Genomic DNA, 18,985 nt, shown 5'->3' with positions numbered 1-18,985 from the left:
TATAAGATTTAAGAGATTGTGACATACATCAATAACTTTATTATACAATAAGAATGTATTTATTCTTATAGCCACTCTTCTATTATTCTGTAATAAATTTAACACCCAGAAGGAGTCCAGAAAACACTGAATTTGACAACAACTAATTAAGAACAAATAAAAACATTTTCAAAATGGTACTTGATCATCCTGTCGCATTACCAATTTAATGTGCCTTCTGCAATAGTAAAGCTAATAGACCTATGACAGTTTGCAGATAAATGAACACAAATTTATCAAGCAAAGTTTATGGAAGACAATTTATAGCCAAGACTGTGACAGAAATACTATGCATATTTCTCATGATTACATTTTTTGAAGTAGTGTTGTAAAGAACTGGAAAAAATTCAGGTAAAAAGCACACCAAGAGTCCAAGTAAGCAAATCTCACTGGTGAAATATTTAAGTAGTAATCTAATTTCAGCACTCATGAAAAGATTTAGGTGTGATGTTATCAATGTCAGAATACTGCCTTGAACAACGAAGAGCTTTCTGTTAGAATACAGCCCTTAAATCTAGTGGAAAGAATTACAAAAAGAGACAGCCAGATGGAAGCTACAACAAATCATGTAAGGCAACACATTTTTACACGAGATCTCACTACAGATGGAGAAGGTGTTTTCTGAAACCTTGTAGTCAAGAAAGGTCAAACTTCTGAAAGGTGTTCTGGCCTAAAAGTCTGCAACCTACCTGGCTGGTCTCAAAGAACAGACGATGGTTGTCAGAAGGTAGGCATGGGAATAATCAAACACACACAGAAAACTAGGCATGTGCTCATTGACAAAACGTTTGGCTGCTACTGGCATTTCTAGGAAGCAGGGTAGAAAAAAGAAACGTGTGATAGCCTGAACTACCTGGGTTCTTTTTCTCATATCCTCAGAACCAAAATAAGAAATAAAGCCCACTAACCTACACACAATTTAAAGACTGACGACTTAATTGCAGAATGGCTTTTCATGACCATATTGTGCAGAGATAGGATGGTAATGATTTAGCTTTGGAGTGGAAACGTATCAAAAAGGAATAAGCAGAGCCTCTCAACCAACAGTGTTTTCCAATACTAAAGAAAACAATACATTACATATTCTTTATTTCAGCTCTTTACTAAAGCTAGTGTTTAAAGAAAAAAGAACCAGCTTTCCCCCTAGTTAATGGAAAGATATGGTAAAAATGGTATTAATTTGCTCTTGCATTGGGAAACGTTAAGTATAAAAGCAGGAATAAAAGCTTTTCATGTAAATGTACATAAATATATGAAAGGAAAAATATATTGGAGAGGAAAGGTGTAAAACCAACGACTTCTGGAAACGATAATATACAAGCAGTCAGGAACCAAAGCACAGATCTACAGACTGATCGAGGTAAACAACTCAGAAGTTCATAAACAGAGGAAATTGTTTCTGTACACTCAACACTTTGAAGTAATACTAGAGGAAAAGTGATGCAAATAAGGACTGCTTTCTCTCCATCTCATTTGGCAACACTTCCTTTCCATGTGAAATGTCCAGAGTAACAAGTAAAGTGGATCTAAAAAAGCTACTGAAATGTTTTGCTGATGTATATAATCTTGATGAAGAAGAAATGTGAGGAGTCTCGTACAGCTTGGACACTACTGTGACATCATGTCTCAGATCAAGTTATCTGCCATCACTACGAGCACTCATCTCTGGAGTGTTTCTTTTGTTCCTACATCGTTTGTAATCATCTCTTGTACTTTCAGTGTCTGCTAATAAACTTTTTCTTTCTTTTGTTCAATATCTGTCAAAAAATACCAAAAACGAAAGTGCTTTTAAAGGTGTATTTTAGTGCAAATGTCTGTTAAAGGGAGTAAGATGAGAAACCTTTAAGAAACTACCGGCACACAGTGCTGGTTGTACAGAGATCTCAGAGGCAGCTCTGGAGCAGTAATGGCAAGCATCCATTCAGATCCTGCCAGCACCAGGATCCCAACATGTGGGAATAACTATTATAGAAGATCTCTGCTTGGGAGATGTGCGCTGGAGGTCTTTCATTTAGCACTTAACTGAAATGTATAAAAAATATCCTCCCCGCAGAAGAACCACTGTTCTAAGGAAACTATTTTAAACTTCATTATAATGAATGAAGATGAAATTTTAATCACAGGCCTGGAAAACTGGCTTTTGCCTAAAGAATAGTAATAATTACCAGATTTCATTCAATATGAGCAAACAGAAGACCGTAATTTGAAATGGCTAAATTGCCATTAGCTTTTTACTTTCAGTATCACTCAGTTAAGGGAATGAGAAGTTGAATCATTTAACATACTTAGTAGGTGGCCTAAACTCTAGATTGGCTTCATTAAAAACAGTCGGTTGTAGCTATGAGTCTAAGAGAGTTCAGCTGAGAAAAGAGATTTAAGAATACAAAAGTAGTATCAAACAGAAAGGCGACGAAATCAGACAGATATCAGCACAAAAATTACAGTCTTGAAATATCTCAAAGTCGCTTCAAGAAAGCAAGATGTTTTAGAATAATCCCCAGGTGAAAGGACTATAAGAAGGTGAAAAACAACAGAGTAAGCCCTTAGAAGGAAGATAAGAAAGTTAATGGTGCAGACAAGGGTATTGTTTAACAAAGAGTAGGACAATACAGGAGCATACTTCAGAAGTTAGGAGAGGTCATCTGGGACCTGAAGTGAGCTTGTTTTCAGTCCAGAAGTAACTGATTTAATGAACATATGCTAACAAGTGTTAATCAGCCTTTTAATTTGCATTCAATGCATTTAAAAGAGCTGGCTTTCAACATGTTTTATTTGCTGATGTTCTTTTCACAAACTACAATGGAAATTCCAGAAGACCAACATCGTGCTGAAAATGGACAACTACCTTGGAATAGCAAGCTGCATGTTCCAGGTACATACAAAGCTCATTAACCTCCCTTGAACCCGAAGCCAAACAACAGGGAAGCTGATGGGATTCAATTAAAAATTGTTAAAGGTCTGAAATTCAATTAACAACAGTCAACGGTTTTAGGAAATCAGATTTCATCAAACAAGCACGAGTTCATCTTCTGATGAGAATAAAAATTTTCCTCATAGAGGCAACAGCAAATAGGTAATAGAGCTTCGATAGCGTACCTGGCTTTTCTAAATGATACACCATTGTATTAACTGGTACCATAAGCTTCCATTAGAACACACATTACATGGATTAAGAACTATTCAACTGCTGCACCTTCAACAGCAAACTATGGAGACCATTAATTAAACAGCTATGGTATCGAGTAAATAAGAGATAGGAAGAAGCAGATCTCCATAGGATCAACAGCTTGCTGGAGTGCTGCAGCACCAAAGATGGATCCAGGCACAACTTTGTGGTCACCCTCTTTAAAGCCAGTTATCCTTGCCACACTACGCAGCTCTCTGGTGATTCCATAAGGGTTACAATTAGTACTTGACTAAGTTACTCTTTCTTCTCCCCACCTCCCCCCCACTACTATTGTGGTGATAGCTTCGAATTAGAGGTTTAAGGGCTAACACTCATGACCACCAATTCCCATCTGAGCTGGGTTAGCAAGCTTTTAATTTTTTGGTGATCTTAGACAAATTTTTGTATTTTTATAATGAGAAGGTGGGTATCAAATAAATAAATATTATCACATTCTTGCTGCTCACTCAGCACAAAGCATCCTCCAAATTAGGACATGCCCTCTCCATGTTCTGAATGGGAAATTACTGCATAGCGTGACACACAAGGCTTAACAACAAAGTTACGCAGAGGAACTCCTAACTCAGGACAGGTAAAGAAAATAATTGTATGTAGGTCTGGTACACAGGGTGAGCTTAAGTATCACCATACTGAGCAGTTCACATTACTGAAACCATATAGAGAAAAAAAACACGCATGTGAGAGGGTGTCACATCTAACTCGAGCTGATCTTCAGGCTATCTATGGCTTAGGCAGCTTCTTAGCATCACAGGAAGTAGGAGTGCAAATGAACACGAGATGCTTGAACACTTAGCAGATACACGTGGTCACTCCAAAAAAGAAACCTGGGTTTTGTCACCTGGCATTTACTGCCTCAACAGAAATATACACAGATAAAATTAGAAGATATATGGGAAAACTGACAGATTGCAGTTATTGTCCTTTAGAGCTACATGCAGTGGGACCAAGTCTGAAAGATGCAACAAGAGGGAAGGTTCATACGCAAAACCACTAAGCTTTCCTCATGTGTTTTTTGGTCACGGATTTTGTGAGGGTCAGGGAGGTAACCTTGAACATATGTGAGGATACCAGTTCCTTCACTGTATTTCTGTTGGATGTAAATAAAAGTTTGTTTATTCAGATCGGGTAATTACTAGCCACATTTTACACAAACACTTGATCACAACAGAAATGCAATTTATCCATATAATAATTTTAGACTGTTTACACACACATACACACATATATATATAAACAAAGTCTATATAGAGAAGATTAAAATTACAATCTGGATTTTGATCTGAACTAGTTCATTTATTTTTGAACTTATTCTTCATCCAGATCTCTGAAAGGGCATAACTACATTTTCTGGCATTTCCATTCCAAGAAAAACTGCAGAAAGGCCCTTTATTTTTAAAGATTAGCCCTTTACATTCAGTTATAACCTTGTTTGACTGCCAACCATTCCGCTATCCTCAACTTCCATGTTCTCTATTGCAGCTCAGAAATGGGGGTCATAATAATGAAAAAGGGACAAAGAGATTTGTTAGACAAAATACTCATGCAGAACACCTGAAATACAACTACATGAGCAATGACCACGACATTTCTAAAGGAATTTCTCTGTTTTCTAAGAAGTTCAACCCCAAAATCTGATTTTTCTCTTGAGTTGGTATTTTCTACAGAGAACTGAAGCAGAATGAGTTTTCCCTGTATAAGAGTTTGCAAAGCATAGGAAAATACCCAAACAGAAGTAAAAACACTCCAAAACACTTCCACGCACATTGTTCTGTTCACTACATCCAAAAGCACCAACTAGCAGTTTTTTGGGCCTCCATAAGCAAACTCGCCATTTATCACTATGTTTAACCTTAATCAACCACATGTGAAGCCCTTTATTTTACTTTATAACTAAAATCATTGCAAAAATAACAAAAACAACAAAAACCCTCATTTAATCTGAATTCCAATTACACTTCTGTAAGCAGAAGAATCATCAGACAACAGAAGCATAACCCCCTGACACTGCACACAGCCACACCACATAACCCCATTTATGAAGTGACGGAGCTTTGCTATGATAGCAATGCTGAACAACCCATTTACACCCTCGTATTTCTGAGAGGATCTGGCACGAGAGGAGAGGACTCAGCAGTTCCTAACTCAGTAAAAACACTTATCTTTAGCCACTGAAAATACGTAACCTCCGACAAACTGGAACAAAAGTAAAACCTTATTCTCTGTTATCTGATGTAAGAAAAACAGGTTACACACCACACCATTCTCCCCTACCTAAACTCTCTCCCTCCTCCCCTCTCTCATTCATTATCCAACACATCACTGAAAGAAAATCACAAAAAGAAGTATTTATATGCATTCTCAGTCTGAAGCACATCAAGTGTATCAGGCTTCAAAAACAGAAAAGGACTTACCCAACGTGTCTTTAAGATTTTTAACCAGAGAACCTTTCTTCAAGCTGTTTTTTCGCTCCACATAATTTGATGGCACATATCCCGTTTTGTTGGCTGCGTTTCTTACCCTCCACCATGTCTTGGAATCATCTAATAGCCAAAGACGCTCATTTTTCTTGATGTCAAGTTCTTGGTCCTGCTGTGCAGTGTAATCCCACTTTGCAATAACAATAACTTCTTCTGTCATCTTTCATGGAGTCCTTCTGCAACAAAATATTAAAACACACTCACCAATCAATTATGTCACGTTAAGTCTCACTCAGATTTTTCAAGTAGTTCTGAAATATGCAAGAAAGGGGAAGGGAAAAATGGGGAAGTGCTGTAGAGAAAACAAATCTCAGAATGGCAATCCTCCTTTAAAAGTAAGGAAAGTTATGGTGACCTTTCATGCTTTTTCTGCCACTGACGCATGAAAACATCTTGATAATAAAGTCTAGTCATAAGATTGCCTCTGAATGTATATGAAATATTATTCAGATATACATCAACACAGTGGAAGTTATAAAACCCATTTAGTTTTTGCATATAGCATTATACAACAATGCTGAAGTTAGCACTCAAAGTTCTGATCTGAGGAAAAAAAAGATAGCTTTATTTCCTTCCATCCTGGTTATGATACTTTATAGATCAATCCTATACTTGCACTCATATAGACAGATTACTAACAAGTTTTCTGCATTTAAGTAGTTAGTCATCTTTACTAGGAAGTTAAAAATGCTTCAGTAAGTAACAGAGTTCAGTGATGAAATCTCTGCCATTAAGAGGGTGCTGCTTCCATAAGCCTTGGTGCAGAATGTAATGTAAGGGAAGCACACAAGCAGTTTTACAAGAAGCATTTGCTTTGACTTTGCTGCCAGGACAAGACCAGCCTACCACAGTCCTGTGCTGGGTGGAAAATAATACCCATTGCATTCTCTAGGGCTTCCTCAATTTCTTCCCTTCACTATACTTCTCCAGAGTGAAAATTGAGGGGGTTGGAAGGGACCTCTAGAGATCATCGAGTCCAACCCCCCTGCCAAAGCAGGTTCCCTACACCACGTCGCACAGGTATGTGTTCAGTCGGGTCTTGAATATCTCCAGAGAAGGAGATGGTGTCCCGGGAAGTGCAACTGAATCGATGAAAAGCCTGGAGCACCTCAGCTGGGGGAGCCAGATCTGTTCAGCACTTCTGCATGGTGCAGGTAACAGAGCATTGCACAGGATGCCAGAGGCTGTGCAGTCTCTTCCCTGGTGATCTCTAGAAGCTACCTGGCCACACAGCCTTAGGGCCAGAGGGACCCAGAGTGCCATAAGAGAGATTTTAAACACCATTACCTCATTCAGAAATTATTCTGTTCAGCATGCAAGTTATACATAGCACTTCATTCAGAAAGGGTTCCATCTGCAATCTGTAAGCACACACATGTTCTCCACTTCCAACGAGAAAATGCAGAGGAACATTAAGTAGTTGAAAGCTCAATTTGAATACAGGCATACAAGGCTGACAGCCCTAAGATGAACTCAGAAAGTTGTGATGTTTTGTGCAACAAAGAAGAATAAGAACTCTGACAGTTCAAAACGCCTGCGATATATGCAGGTAGAATTGGTATTACAAGAAAAGTCATTATACCTTTAAAAAAATTCCTCCCCCTAAAACAGCGATCCTGTCTGACTCTGACAAAGATATAGGAGAGCCCAGGCTATGGATGCAATCTCCAATAAACCACCCTGCTTTCTGACTCACATGAAATGGGCAGATAGCCTAGAAATCAATATGCTGATGTAGCCAGGGGGAGATTGCCAACAAGCATGTTCTGGATGCCAGTGTTGTCAATATTATCTCTCTTCAATTTAGATCAGTTCATTTTATGCCAGCAATTGTAAAGTGGTCAATTCATGTTATTCCTGGGGATATGGAGAGCATGAAGAAATAGGACACTATCAGTTGGCTAATTGTGTCACTACATGTAGTCTCCAATTCCAAGCCTTCTAAAAAGGTTTTGCAGCTCTCCTTTTTGTAAAGAGTTAAAACATACCATACAACTGCAGTTAAACCTAGTATAAAAGCCTACTTAAAGCTGTATAGATACATACAGAGGAATTTTTTATTCTAATATGAGAGATCAAGATTGAACTTCTTCAAATTACTCCCTTATAGTTACTTCATTCAAGTGGCTCCATGAAGGACAATACAAATGACATTTGCAGAGCTAACACTTCCTTGTATGTGAATAAGGACACATTTGTTCTCCAGGAGGGGGGCTGCAGAATTAAGTTTTGAAATGTTTCTGCCACACAGCAGAAAACAAAGGATTAGAAGCAATGACATAACTAGATCTGCAGAAAACACAAGGAATCAAAACCATTGCAATCTTCTGAAGCATTCAAGCATTCCATATACATTTGACATGCATTCAGACTGTGAAAATTCCTCTGTATATTGCTTTTAGACTGCACAATCCAAAACACTGCAGTTACTGCAGACTCTATGTTAACATGACTCTTTTGTATCAAGAAAACCTGTATCTGCTAAGAGAGCAGAAGCTTATGACACATTTATCCTCATAAAGTACAGAAGTCCTAACAGTGAAAGACCAGACCTCATATCAGATATGAGAGTATCCCACGCTTTGAAAAGCACCAAGGAAAAGCTTTGAAAAAACTATTCAAACTTTGGAGTATATCCATACTTTCAGCTGCTCTTCTGCAAGCATTACCTTTACTGCTAGCAGTGCCAGTAAGCTGATTTGTTCTACCAGTATTACATATGCAAAAATACCATAACTAATCAGTCACAAACCACAGAAGTTATATGCTTTTACTGTGTGAATATTAACAGACTATAAAAGTTAGAGCCAAGCTTGTTTACCAGTTGAGGTCTTTTGGAGATTGTAGCAGACTATCTCTAATGACAAAAAAAAACACCTGAGTGGTAAATGGCAATGCTTCCAACTGGATGGAAACATACATACATTTAAAGCTTACAGTCTGAAATGTGAGTGCCACCAGGCAAGCTTCAGTTCAGCTCCTAACATCCAACCTGGTATTTTCTTCTAGAGATTATAGCTAGAAGTTAAAAGTTAAGTAAGGAGAAGGTGAAAACAAAACTGAAAGCATGGCTCTGCAGGAGAAAAGTCAACATTAAGTACTGAACTAGAATGATAAGTGGTTTTATTACAGTGACCTCATGCAACTCCAATGTGATGGCAGTTATCAGTATTACTATTGAATTCTAGAGCATCTTTCTACTACCTTCTGTATCTAAGGACCACGGAGGCAGCAGTTAACTTAAGAGGTAACATCTGCACTGTGCTTCAGCAGAAAAAAACCACTAACAGATAAAACCAAAGATAAAATAACTCAAAAGTGAAACGATAGCAGCACAATGCCTTGTGATTCTAAAAGCGCTGCAGATCTTTAAATGAAGACAAGACTTGAAGTATAAATGTCACAGAAAATGTCTTTAGGTGGAAATCTATTTTGAAAGAGTTATTTAGCTAGAAGTAAAAGAGCAGCTTTTGGCTACATACAAATACATGCCTCAGGGAGGAAAAACAAGAAAGGAGATGGAAAAAAAAAAAGACTTACTCAGAATGAATTTCTCATTCATGCATAAAACAACAGATACCAAAACTTTCTTTCCCAAAATACAGATTTTTTAAAAATAATTTTCCAGAAAATGATACAATCAATTACTTGCTCAGTTGATAGCACTTACTACATAACACCTTCCAGTGTTGTTACATAGATCTCATTTTCTACTGAGATCACCATATCTCCTCAGAATTGTTTCCTTCCAGGAAGAACACACTTCTTCAGTACAGACCCCTTCTGCATGCTGTCTGATCTGGGAGCTTCTCCTCTGAGTTGACAACCAGCTCCACGTGCCACCAGCTGAATGCCCTGTCCCAACAGGTGGCAAAGCAGCAACTCCACTTGCCTGCTCAGGGCCACGCCAAGGATGAGCTTAAAGCAGACAGTGCACAGAGGAGACAACGTTGAGCTTTGAAGACTCTCTAAGCAAAGTACTTGCTCTCCCTGTTCACCATTTATTTTGCAAAATGAAACGTTGCTGAAAAAATGAGTGACAGTAATGCCTGAAGTTTAATCCCTCACCAAGGGAACAAGCAAAAATTCTATTAATAGGAGGTGACAGTGCACATAACTGATTTCTGGAATTGGATGCATTCCTAAGACACACTGAAAGAAAGGTAATAACTTAATTGATACGGAGGCTTTTAAGTGTCACTGAAGTACATAAGATGTAATTACTATACAGTATCTAGTTTATTCTCTTGGAAGAATGAAAAGATAGCTAATGACACAGAAGAGCCTCCTCTAAGATCTGAGGGCCAAACAACCTCTCCTCCTAACATGGAACTTCAAAAATTAAGCTGGGCTTTGAGCTCTGCAGCCTGGGCTGCTGAAGGCCCTGCTACCTGCTGTCCCCTTACCTTACCTTTCACAGGCTACAGCAAACAGGAGGCATTTGGACTTCTACAGCAACACAGCTGTGGCAAACAAAGAGTCTTTCTCCATTTTCATTGTGAGTGAATGGGATCAATGAATTCCACGGTTAATGAAATAACTTATTAGATCCCTTCATCTGAAATGCACTTGAAGGTCTGAAACTTTTCCATTGATGAAGACTATGCTAGCCAGGCTTTTGCTTCAGGTCTGACGGCTTCTTTCCACTTACTGATGTTTTAATTGCTGCTTGTGCGTGGCTGTCTATTTTTAATTGTTTTTACTATTATTTTTAAATGCACTTGGAAGAATAGCTTTGACATGTAGAAATGAAAATCTCTTTAAAAACAATAAACTAATTTGCTTAATTTATAGCACACAGCAGCCCTATTGAAAGTGGTAAAAGACTTTCCAGGCTCTGTTGCAACAGCTCTTTGCTGGAGCTCAGAAAAATGATGGTGGATCACATAAAGGTCACCTTTTCTAACTCCTTCTGCAGTTCAACACTGTAATATGGCAAAATTATGTGTCAATCGATCTCAGGGGACACATTTATTTGGAAAGAGGTCACTACACCAAAAATTATAATACGGATACTCCTCCCATCTCTACCTTTAAAGAAAGTAGCAACTAAATAACTGTAGTGATCAAAGATTCATTGTCTGGCTATGCAATTTTAAGGTGTCAAACAGATACCTACATAGAAAAACCTGCAACAGAATAGAACAGAAATCATGATAAAGATTCAGTTCTGACACCCGGATAGAACTCAGCTCAGCAGCCTTCAATGTTAAGCTTTAAATTCAAGAACTGACAGTGAGCATTGAACAACAGACACAGTTGGAGATTTAAAACTGATGGATGCATTCTATGTATCAAAGGGAGAGTGTTCAAGCCGAGCCTTCCCTCCAAAGATCTTTTTCAATGTTTTTAAATCAGTGACTGAGAAACAGAAGACTTCTGAATGCTCATGGATCTATGTACTTAATGAAATTAATATCATATAACCGCAAATAATAATACCTATAGTAAATATAAGTACATAAATAACCTCATATACGTACATATATCTCTCACATGCATACATGTGCACACACATCTCACTGGGAATGAGGTATAGTGCTCCTAGAAAACTATCTGAACATACAGTATATGAGAACAAAATACATCCAAAATTTAAGGGGGCTTCACACTGAGAATAGAAGATATGTATATTCACACACACACTCAACACTGTACACTGTACTGGTATTAGAACTAAAACACATATTTGGACATCGTAGGATTGCTGACTTTTAATACCGAGTGTGGCAATTAATGTAGAGTACTTCAAAATGACTTCTCATTAGGATGCAGTGACTACTGAGCTAGAAGTGAGTAATCACAACGTTCCATATCAAATTTAGTGCGCAAATTGTAGGTATTCACAAACAATAGAAGCTGACATTAATATTAAGGAGGTCAGTTTTCAAAAGCTGAAAACAGTGACGCATGGAAACTGTGAGGATTAAGTGTGAACAGAAATGCAAATAAGTTATTAACTATGAGAGAAGAATGTTTTATTACATTTCCTACACTACTCTCACAACTTTGCACTTACGAAAGAAGCAGTACATGGTTAAAAGGATATCCTGTTTAAAATTAAAACAAAAAAAAGCAGCATAGAGCACTAGAGAATTGCTGCATTTCCTCCTCCCTCTGATTCTTCTTTGCTTTTTCTTTCTTTCTTTTTTTAAAGAAAAACCTGATAGAGACAAGTACAAGTCAGGAAACGCAAACAGAAGTATCAAAAGAAGCTAATTAAGAGCTATAAAACACTATTAAAGTGTGTCTGGCATAAATTAAACATTACCAGTAGAATATGTATGAAATACAAAATTAAGTTTCCTGTAAGAAAACAAAACATTCAATATCTTTTTCTACACTACGGGATTATCTTACAGTGACAACTATTTTCTGTTCTGTCATTAAGTAGTGTAGTAAAAATAACGAGTATAATTAAACACTTAATCTCCAAATGCACCGTAAGACAGCAGCAGAATTGCCCACAAAGCTTTTACAGTTTTCAGTATTAACTCTGAGCAAAATTTGGTGCTATGAGGAAGTTTTGGAGAATTACAGCTGTGCCACTAATCTGAAAGCGTAAGTGGAATGTCCTTGGTAACACTGCTAAGCAGTCAGCCTAGCTCTAACTCTGGAAAAATAAAGGAGAGACAAAGAACTCTCCATGCTCCCCCTCTCTCCTCCTCCCCTCCCCCCCTTGGAAACAAAGGGTTTCCAAGAGGATAGGCATGATGATATAAACTACTTATATATACATATATACACATATATATGTATATATATTTAATTTCAGCTCTTGGTAGATGCACAGACCTAAATCAAAGTCCACATCCAAGAGGAATGAATTAACCACCAGCTGAGTGGCAGATCCAAGGATCAGCCCCCAGGATAGTTCAGCAGAGAACAGGGATCCTTCTAGCCTGTTCCAATGCATTTGCTCTCAGGTACAATAGCACTCAGTTTCCTCTTGAGTCACTTCGAAAACAAACAGAGTAATTACAGATAAATATTTGAGGGAGAGCGATACAACCTGGTGGACTGGTTAATTACATTTGAGATTCTTTGGCCTGCACACATTAAAAGGTCCGCTTCAGGTCAACTCTAAAGGCATGATGTGTGCTTTTTCCTTCTTCCTCAATGACAGTTCTTACTAAAACAGGAGTAAGTTATGCAACTTCAAAACCAGTGAAGGGTTCATCTTAATCAACCAGCAGCTTAAAACCACACCAGCTATGTAACATTATGTTGATGCTATCAAGAAGCTTGCCCCCACACATCTCAAACACTTTTTCATCATCTTCTAATGTTTAATGACACAACGCTGTGAGGTTCTGTTTTTCTGTTTCTCCAAACAGATGCTTTTAACAGCTTTTAACTTTTTTTTGATTATCCCTGCTCTATAATATATCTGGTATTTCAATCTCTACTACAACTGCAGCTACGCTGTAGTGTCTTGCATCTTGAGTTCCAAACTACAAACAGGAAACCTCAAGACTAGTTTGGTGGTAACGAATTTCTGCTTAGCTTCAATAGAGCACAAAAGTTAAGCTTGTTTTTTGTCTTATAAGTGGCTTAGGAGTCTTTGTAAAAAAATATGTGCAAAGGACTGAAGAAGAATACAAACTAAAAACATACAAAAATGTTCCTTCCTGCCAATGAGTCAATACAGCCTTTTTACCATTAAAAAAAAAAAGCCCAAACCACTCAAAACGAACAGCTCACTAACATACATTCAAATAAAAACCTGCATAAAAATGTATTTGTGAAAAGCACCCCACCTGACATTTCCATGAAGGCTATCTCATAAATTAACCTGCTCGAATGAAGTTAGTGGGAATAGATTTAAGTCATCTCTTAATATGTGAGATCACTATTTAGGAAAGAATCACAGAATCACAGAATTACCCGGGTTGGAAGGGACCTCAAGGATCATGTAGTTCCAACCCCCAAAGAAAGCAGTTCTAATGTCAAAGCATGCATCATGTAAGCACACGGCCCTAACAATACCTCTGATGGATTCAGCCACCACTGTGCTGGGTTCCAGCCCTCCAGGTCCCCACGCAAGCACCAAGACATTACTCAATGTCTACTGGGTTGGCTGAAAGGCCAATGGAGAGCACAGTGGATACTGATGGGGTTCACTCACTCATTCATGCCTTGCCTTGTAGGCCGCAGTCACCTCATGGCTGCCCACTTCTCAAACTAACTCTGCTTTGCAGTTTGAGGAACATGGTGTCAGAAGTTGATATCGACAAGAAAAGGAAACAGTACTTCTACAACAGTAAGTCTCCAGAATGTGTTATTAGATAAGAATAACGTGGCTACCATTTATTTGAAAAAGCAGCAGATTAAAGCTAGACATCCTCTCTAATGGTGAAATAATCCTCCGTAACCTTACAAGACAGGCTGCTGCAGCAACAATGAACACACGCTGGAATTCTAGCCTCATATTATTATATGCAATAATGCCCTAATTGTACATGATGTTCACTCAGTTTCACGCTGTAACCTTCATACCATCTTCACTAATTTCACATTTTTTTCTTCTCTAATTAGCGGTACTGTTACAATCCAAAATGCCCTGGTCTGAGGCATTTCAAGATGCAATGCATAACCAATGTGATACGCTTACAAACACACTGTCTTTCTTATTTACATAAGAACCTCCTTAAACAGATGAGTACAGTTTTTAAAAAATCTTTTGATGTTTTACCTAAAAAGAAAGATATTTCTATACCCTTTCTGGAACAGCATGCCTATTATCAAGAAGGCAGTGTTCATTTTTAGCTTCTGACAGATGATTTAAATTTATAATTTCAAAGGATAAAAAGCTGATATTCTGCAGGAACAAGTTGATGTTACATTAATGCATGTTAAAATTTAGCAGCAGTAGTTCAGAGCCTTATAATTTACTTCAGCTTAAAATAAAATAATAAAAGTTATGGAGAAAGCATTCTTACAGGTCTTAGCTAAGCTGGAACAGAAAGTGCAAAGGGTTTATAATAAAAACTGGTCTGAAGTGTTCTCCTATGCATGGGATTACTATTAAGAAATTGCCCATAGACAATCGTCGGGTATTTAAAACAAGAAAACCCAGACCAAACAAGAAAAAACAAATATATTTCAGCTTGGAATTTTTGTATTTCTCCCCTTTTTTCCTTCAGAAATTTGTATTTACTTGTGTTTTTAATGCATTTGGAAATCAGGGCAAGGATTAACAAATAATACTGGCAACTGTCTAAAGGACAGAAAATACAGAGAGACTCCCCATTCTTCCCAGTAGACTAGACTTTACACTGACCAACAGGCTCAAGCAGAGTGACCAGAGTCCAACACACACAGAGAAACAAACACCCGAAGTTGACATCAAGGCAACATTATCTATATGATAGATGGACGAAACATGCTCTGCGTAATAACAAAGCAAGCCTACTGCTACTCATTCATTGACAATCTCACATTCACTTTAGTCATCCTTCTTGCCTTGAAACTAAAAGTCAGCCATTCGTGGCATAGTGAGCATCATGAAATTTTATAAAGGAGGCCTTCTTGAATTTCATGAAGGATTCAGAAAGTGTTTGCATAATCTGTTTTCATAGTATCTTCTCTTTCTCCAGCTCAAACATTCAGCAGTGTGTCTGAATTATATTTCATTAGAAGTGCTGGTTCATTTACGCACCGTATAAGCAAAGAACAGTCCTCAAATGTAAGAAGTGTAACCTTGATCTTACAAAGAAGGACAAAGCTCAGAATCACGGTAGATTGCTGCACTTTACAGCTAATCCCTTGAAACACTGCTACCTACTTTTCCAGGGATTTCACTTTAAACTTTCTATAAAGTGCTGAAAATAAAATTGAACTGTTGACCTTCTGTTCCCCAACAGAAAAATCATATATTCTTTGTTATATATATTTTTTAAACTACAAAGAGGAAGAGATGCTTTTTCATGCCCAAAAATGCATTTATCCCCACCAATCAGGGCTGTTCAAGGAAAAGAAAAAGAAAAGAGGGCACTGTTTATTTCTAGGCAACATTCACTTGACACTTTTCAGCAATTTATCCATCACATTACAAATTTAATTTACTGCGTGACAGTAGGAAATTCTGCAAAATACATACATTAAAAACTGCTTTAACTTTCTAGTTCACAGAGACCTACGCACTTAAAAGCCCCATTCGGATTCTGTTCCCATAATCTTTCCAATTTGCTGTTATTTCAAATACCAAATACATTCTTACACTTACAGATTATTATTTACTAGGTCACAAGGAGCATTATTTATATTCTACCCTGAAAGAAGAATGTGCATAAGAGGCGAGGGGGAACCAATGCTTCTCTATTTAAAAATCTCTTAGGACAAAATGTCATGCAGAAGTTAAGCTGAATTCAGGGTAACCCTAACAACTAGACAAAATCTAGGAGAGAGTTTATTCAGCAGAAAACCACTTTCCAGAAGCGATGTCTTTGAATGCTACGGGTAAAAATAACCACCAGACATAAGATATATTCTTTCTTGCCTCTGTGCTTGTGTGTGTAATCAAAGCAGCAGCTTGAAAGATGCAGTGTTCGATTGAGTTAGATTTATTCCTATTGAAATGGATGCATCCCCCTGATGAAAAATCGCACCAGAGATGGTCACTCAAAGCCACCTTTTTCATTTTCTGATAGGATGTAATACCTAGAGGAGGAGCAATTCAAAATGAAGACGTTTTCCAGCATCTTCTATTGATATGTAACAGCCTCACAAGTCACATACTGGTGAAATCAATGACTGCTGTACTGATGCTACACAATTTAAAAAGCAGAAGCCAAGGTAAGAAAGGGTCACCCAAATCTCCTCTTAAAATCGTCTATTCCCCTTTAATCTAACAAACCTCTCAGAGTCAAACTGAGATCTACTCTTAACATCCCCAAAACACAAATGCAGATGAAACCCTCTAAAGCTTCACCTTTCCCAGTAAAACAGGCCTCAAGCCAATCTATCCTAAAGATCTTCAATTCAAAATCATTTACATTTAAGTCAAGACTGTGCTCTTGGACTGGAATGTTGGCAACATTCATTTCTTTTAACACAATATTTCTTACGTATCTTTCTCCAGCTTGAGTGCCTTTCAGAAAAAAACAGTAGTACTTGTGAATGCTCTACCACACGACTACGGCAGGAAGTCTCTGTTAATTCCCCTAAGGGGAAGGGTACGTGTCTAACACCAAAAAGAAACACCATCCCCAGAACAGGACAGAGAACAACTAGGATTTTATTTTTTCTAATTTCTAAGTGTTTCTGCTAAAACACACTCCACAGAACACGGATTTCCATAAGCACACTCAGGAGATGCACTATATTCTGAACTCTTACCTTGCAGTTCAGCTGCTCTAACGCTGCTTACCCGGATAAGGGTAAGGTAGGAAGTCATTGAATGGCTGTTAGCCCTTACATGATTTTCCACTGCACTTGAGCTGCTGCTCCAGAAAGTGCGCTTTTGAAAGTAAATCTGACTTTTCCCATAGAAACTGTTACCCAAACCTAACAGAAAGTAGACTACTCTCAACAACAGTGCTTCAACAAAAGTGACCTCTTCCCTAAATCTCCTTCTATTGTTTTATCTAATGCCAGGAATTTCTCCACAGCCCACTTTTCTGAACAAAATCTGTCCACAATAAGCAAATCAGTTCTAAATTAAACATTTGGCTTTGGCTGCTACAGCACATTCCCTTTCATCTAAAAATGTTATGTACTTTCACACTGATGGGATGTTCTATCCTCACTCATGGACACATTTTCTTCTTTCTTCCCACTAGATAACATTAAAATGCAACAACAAGAGTGAAAGAGAAATAGTAGAGCCAAATAATTCCCAAACACGAAGAGAGACTGTGGGAATTAGCATCTGTACTTGAATCACAATTAAATAAAAACACAAACAAAATCACACAGGTCTGAAATTTGGAAGCTTAGCTACAAGCTTTAGTCTTATTTTTGAAGGACAGAATAAGCCCCAAGACTCAGAAGGCAGAGATGCCCAGCCAGCACTCACAGGCCAGAACCTGGTCTGTAGCCTGATTCACGCCATCATTTCCTCTGCTTCTCCTAAACCACAGCCCAACAGCAGGTTGCAGCAACCCACTGACAGCACTGCTTCCACTTTTCCCCCCCTGCTCTAAGAATAGCAGCAGCTGTTCCTCACATAAGCAGACATAAAGCCCACCACATGTATGTGACCTCCCCTGCCATTTTGGCCATGTGGTGAAAGTAATACATAGGAGAAGGGTATAACTTACAGCTCTGGAGATTTCCCTAAGTTTCAGAAGGTATCTCAGAATAACTGTGTATCCAAAGAGTGCCTGGAGTATAAATCAGCATTCAGGAACATAAGCTGCTATTATTCCACTGATGGTAAGGTCCAAGGTCTAAATAGCACTACTGTCAAATTGCTTACAAAGGTGTTTAAAAAAAGATATATATATATAGTTTATAATTAAGTTATTATTTATGTAAGTTACATAAATATGTATATAATACATATATACGCACATGTATTAACAAAATACTTATTCTAGTGAAAACATCTGAGTAAATTTTACACAACTTTCTGTTTCAAGATATATGCTGTACCCTACAACATGCCCCATCTTTATCATTATAACACAGTACCCCCTCCAGCCATGATGGAACAGATCTTTCCAAATCTTATCTAAATTCAGAGCTGGTATTAAATGCTGTTCAAAAGTCTTCAGGGAGATAAAATCCAATACTTGCTCTACCTGTTTAATCCTGAAAGACAAATTACAGGAATCAAATTTAAAGACTGCCTAACCCACACCTCAGCAGCATTTTTTGGGATGGTACCTGCTAACTTGAGAACAAATGGTATGAAACAACCCAGCTCATCAGGGGACATTCTAAGGAATATCAGACAATAAAATTAATGATTCTGGTGCAAGATAGAGAATTCCAAATTAACCTCTTGGGAAAACACAGATCCCCCAGCTACCAGTTGCTTCAGGTGAAGGATCTCTCTGACATCGCTTCCTGCAGCCATGGGCACGAGCAGAAAATGCTCAGCTTGCATATAGAAACACATCGGGTAAGATGCTAGTATTTCCCACCACAGAATACCAGGCAACAGGTAATTTTTTTTTTATTATTACTATTATTTTCAGTGGAAAGGTGTGCAACAAATGGCAAGAGGGAAAGAAGTGCTAAGAAGAAATGCAAAGACTCAGACTAGGATGGGGGAAAAAAGTGCTAGTCATAAAGACAGCAGCAGGCCTGCTGGGAGGACCAAGCATGCAGCTGT

General features: G+C 38.0%; 1 protein-coding gene across 3 annotated transcripts in view; it reads right to left on the bottom strand.

Annotated features, from left to right (window-relative positions):
- Positions 1 to 18,985, bottom strand: part of NCK2 (NCK adaptor protein 2) — an 80,074-nt gene that overhangs the window by 23,408 nt on the left and 37,681 nt on the right. For all 3 annotated transcript variants that reach the window (XM_015849857.2, XM_015849841.2, XM_015849850.2), the window contains exon 3: positions 5,638 to 5,879. In XM_015849857.2, the coding sequence (XP_015705343.1) occupies positions 5,638 to 5,863 (226 nt within the window). In that variant the 5' untranslated portion in view covers positions 5,864 to 5,879. The remainder of the gene's footprint in view (positions 1 to 5,637; positions 5,880 to 18,985) is intronic.

The sequence above is a fragment of the Coturnix japonica genome, chromosome 1 (assembly GCF_001577835.2).
Source record: "Coturnix japonica isolate 7356 chromosome 1, Coturnix japonica 2.1, whole genome shotgun sequence".
In the NCBI taxonomy this organism is placed as follows: Eukaryota; Metazoa; Chordata; class Aves; order Galliformes; family Phasianidae; genus Coturnix; species Coturnix japonica.
The sequence above is the reverse complement of the archived record's forward strand: the minus strand, read 5'-3'. Positions and strand labels throughout refer to the sequence as shown.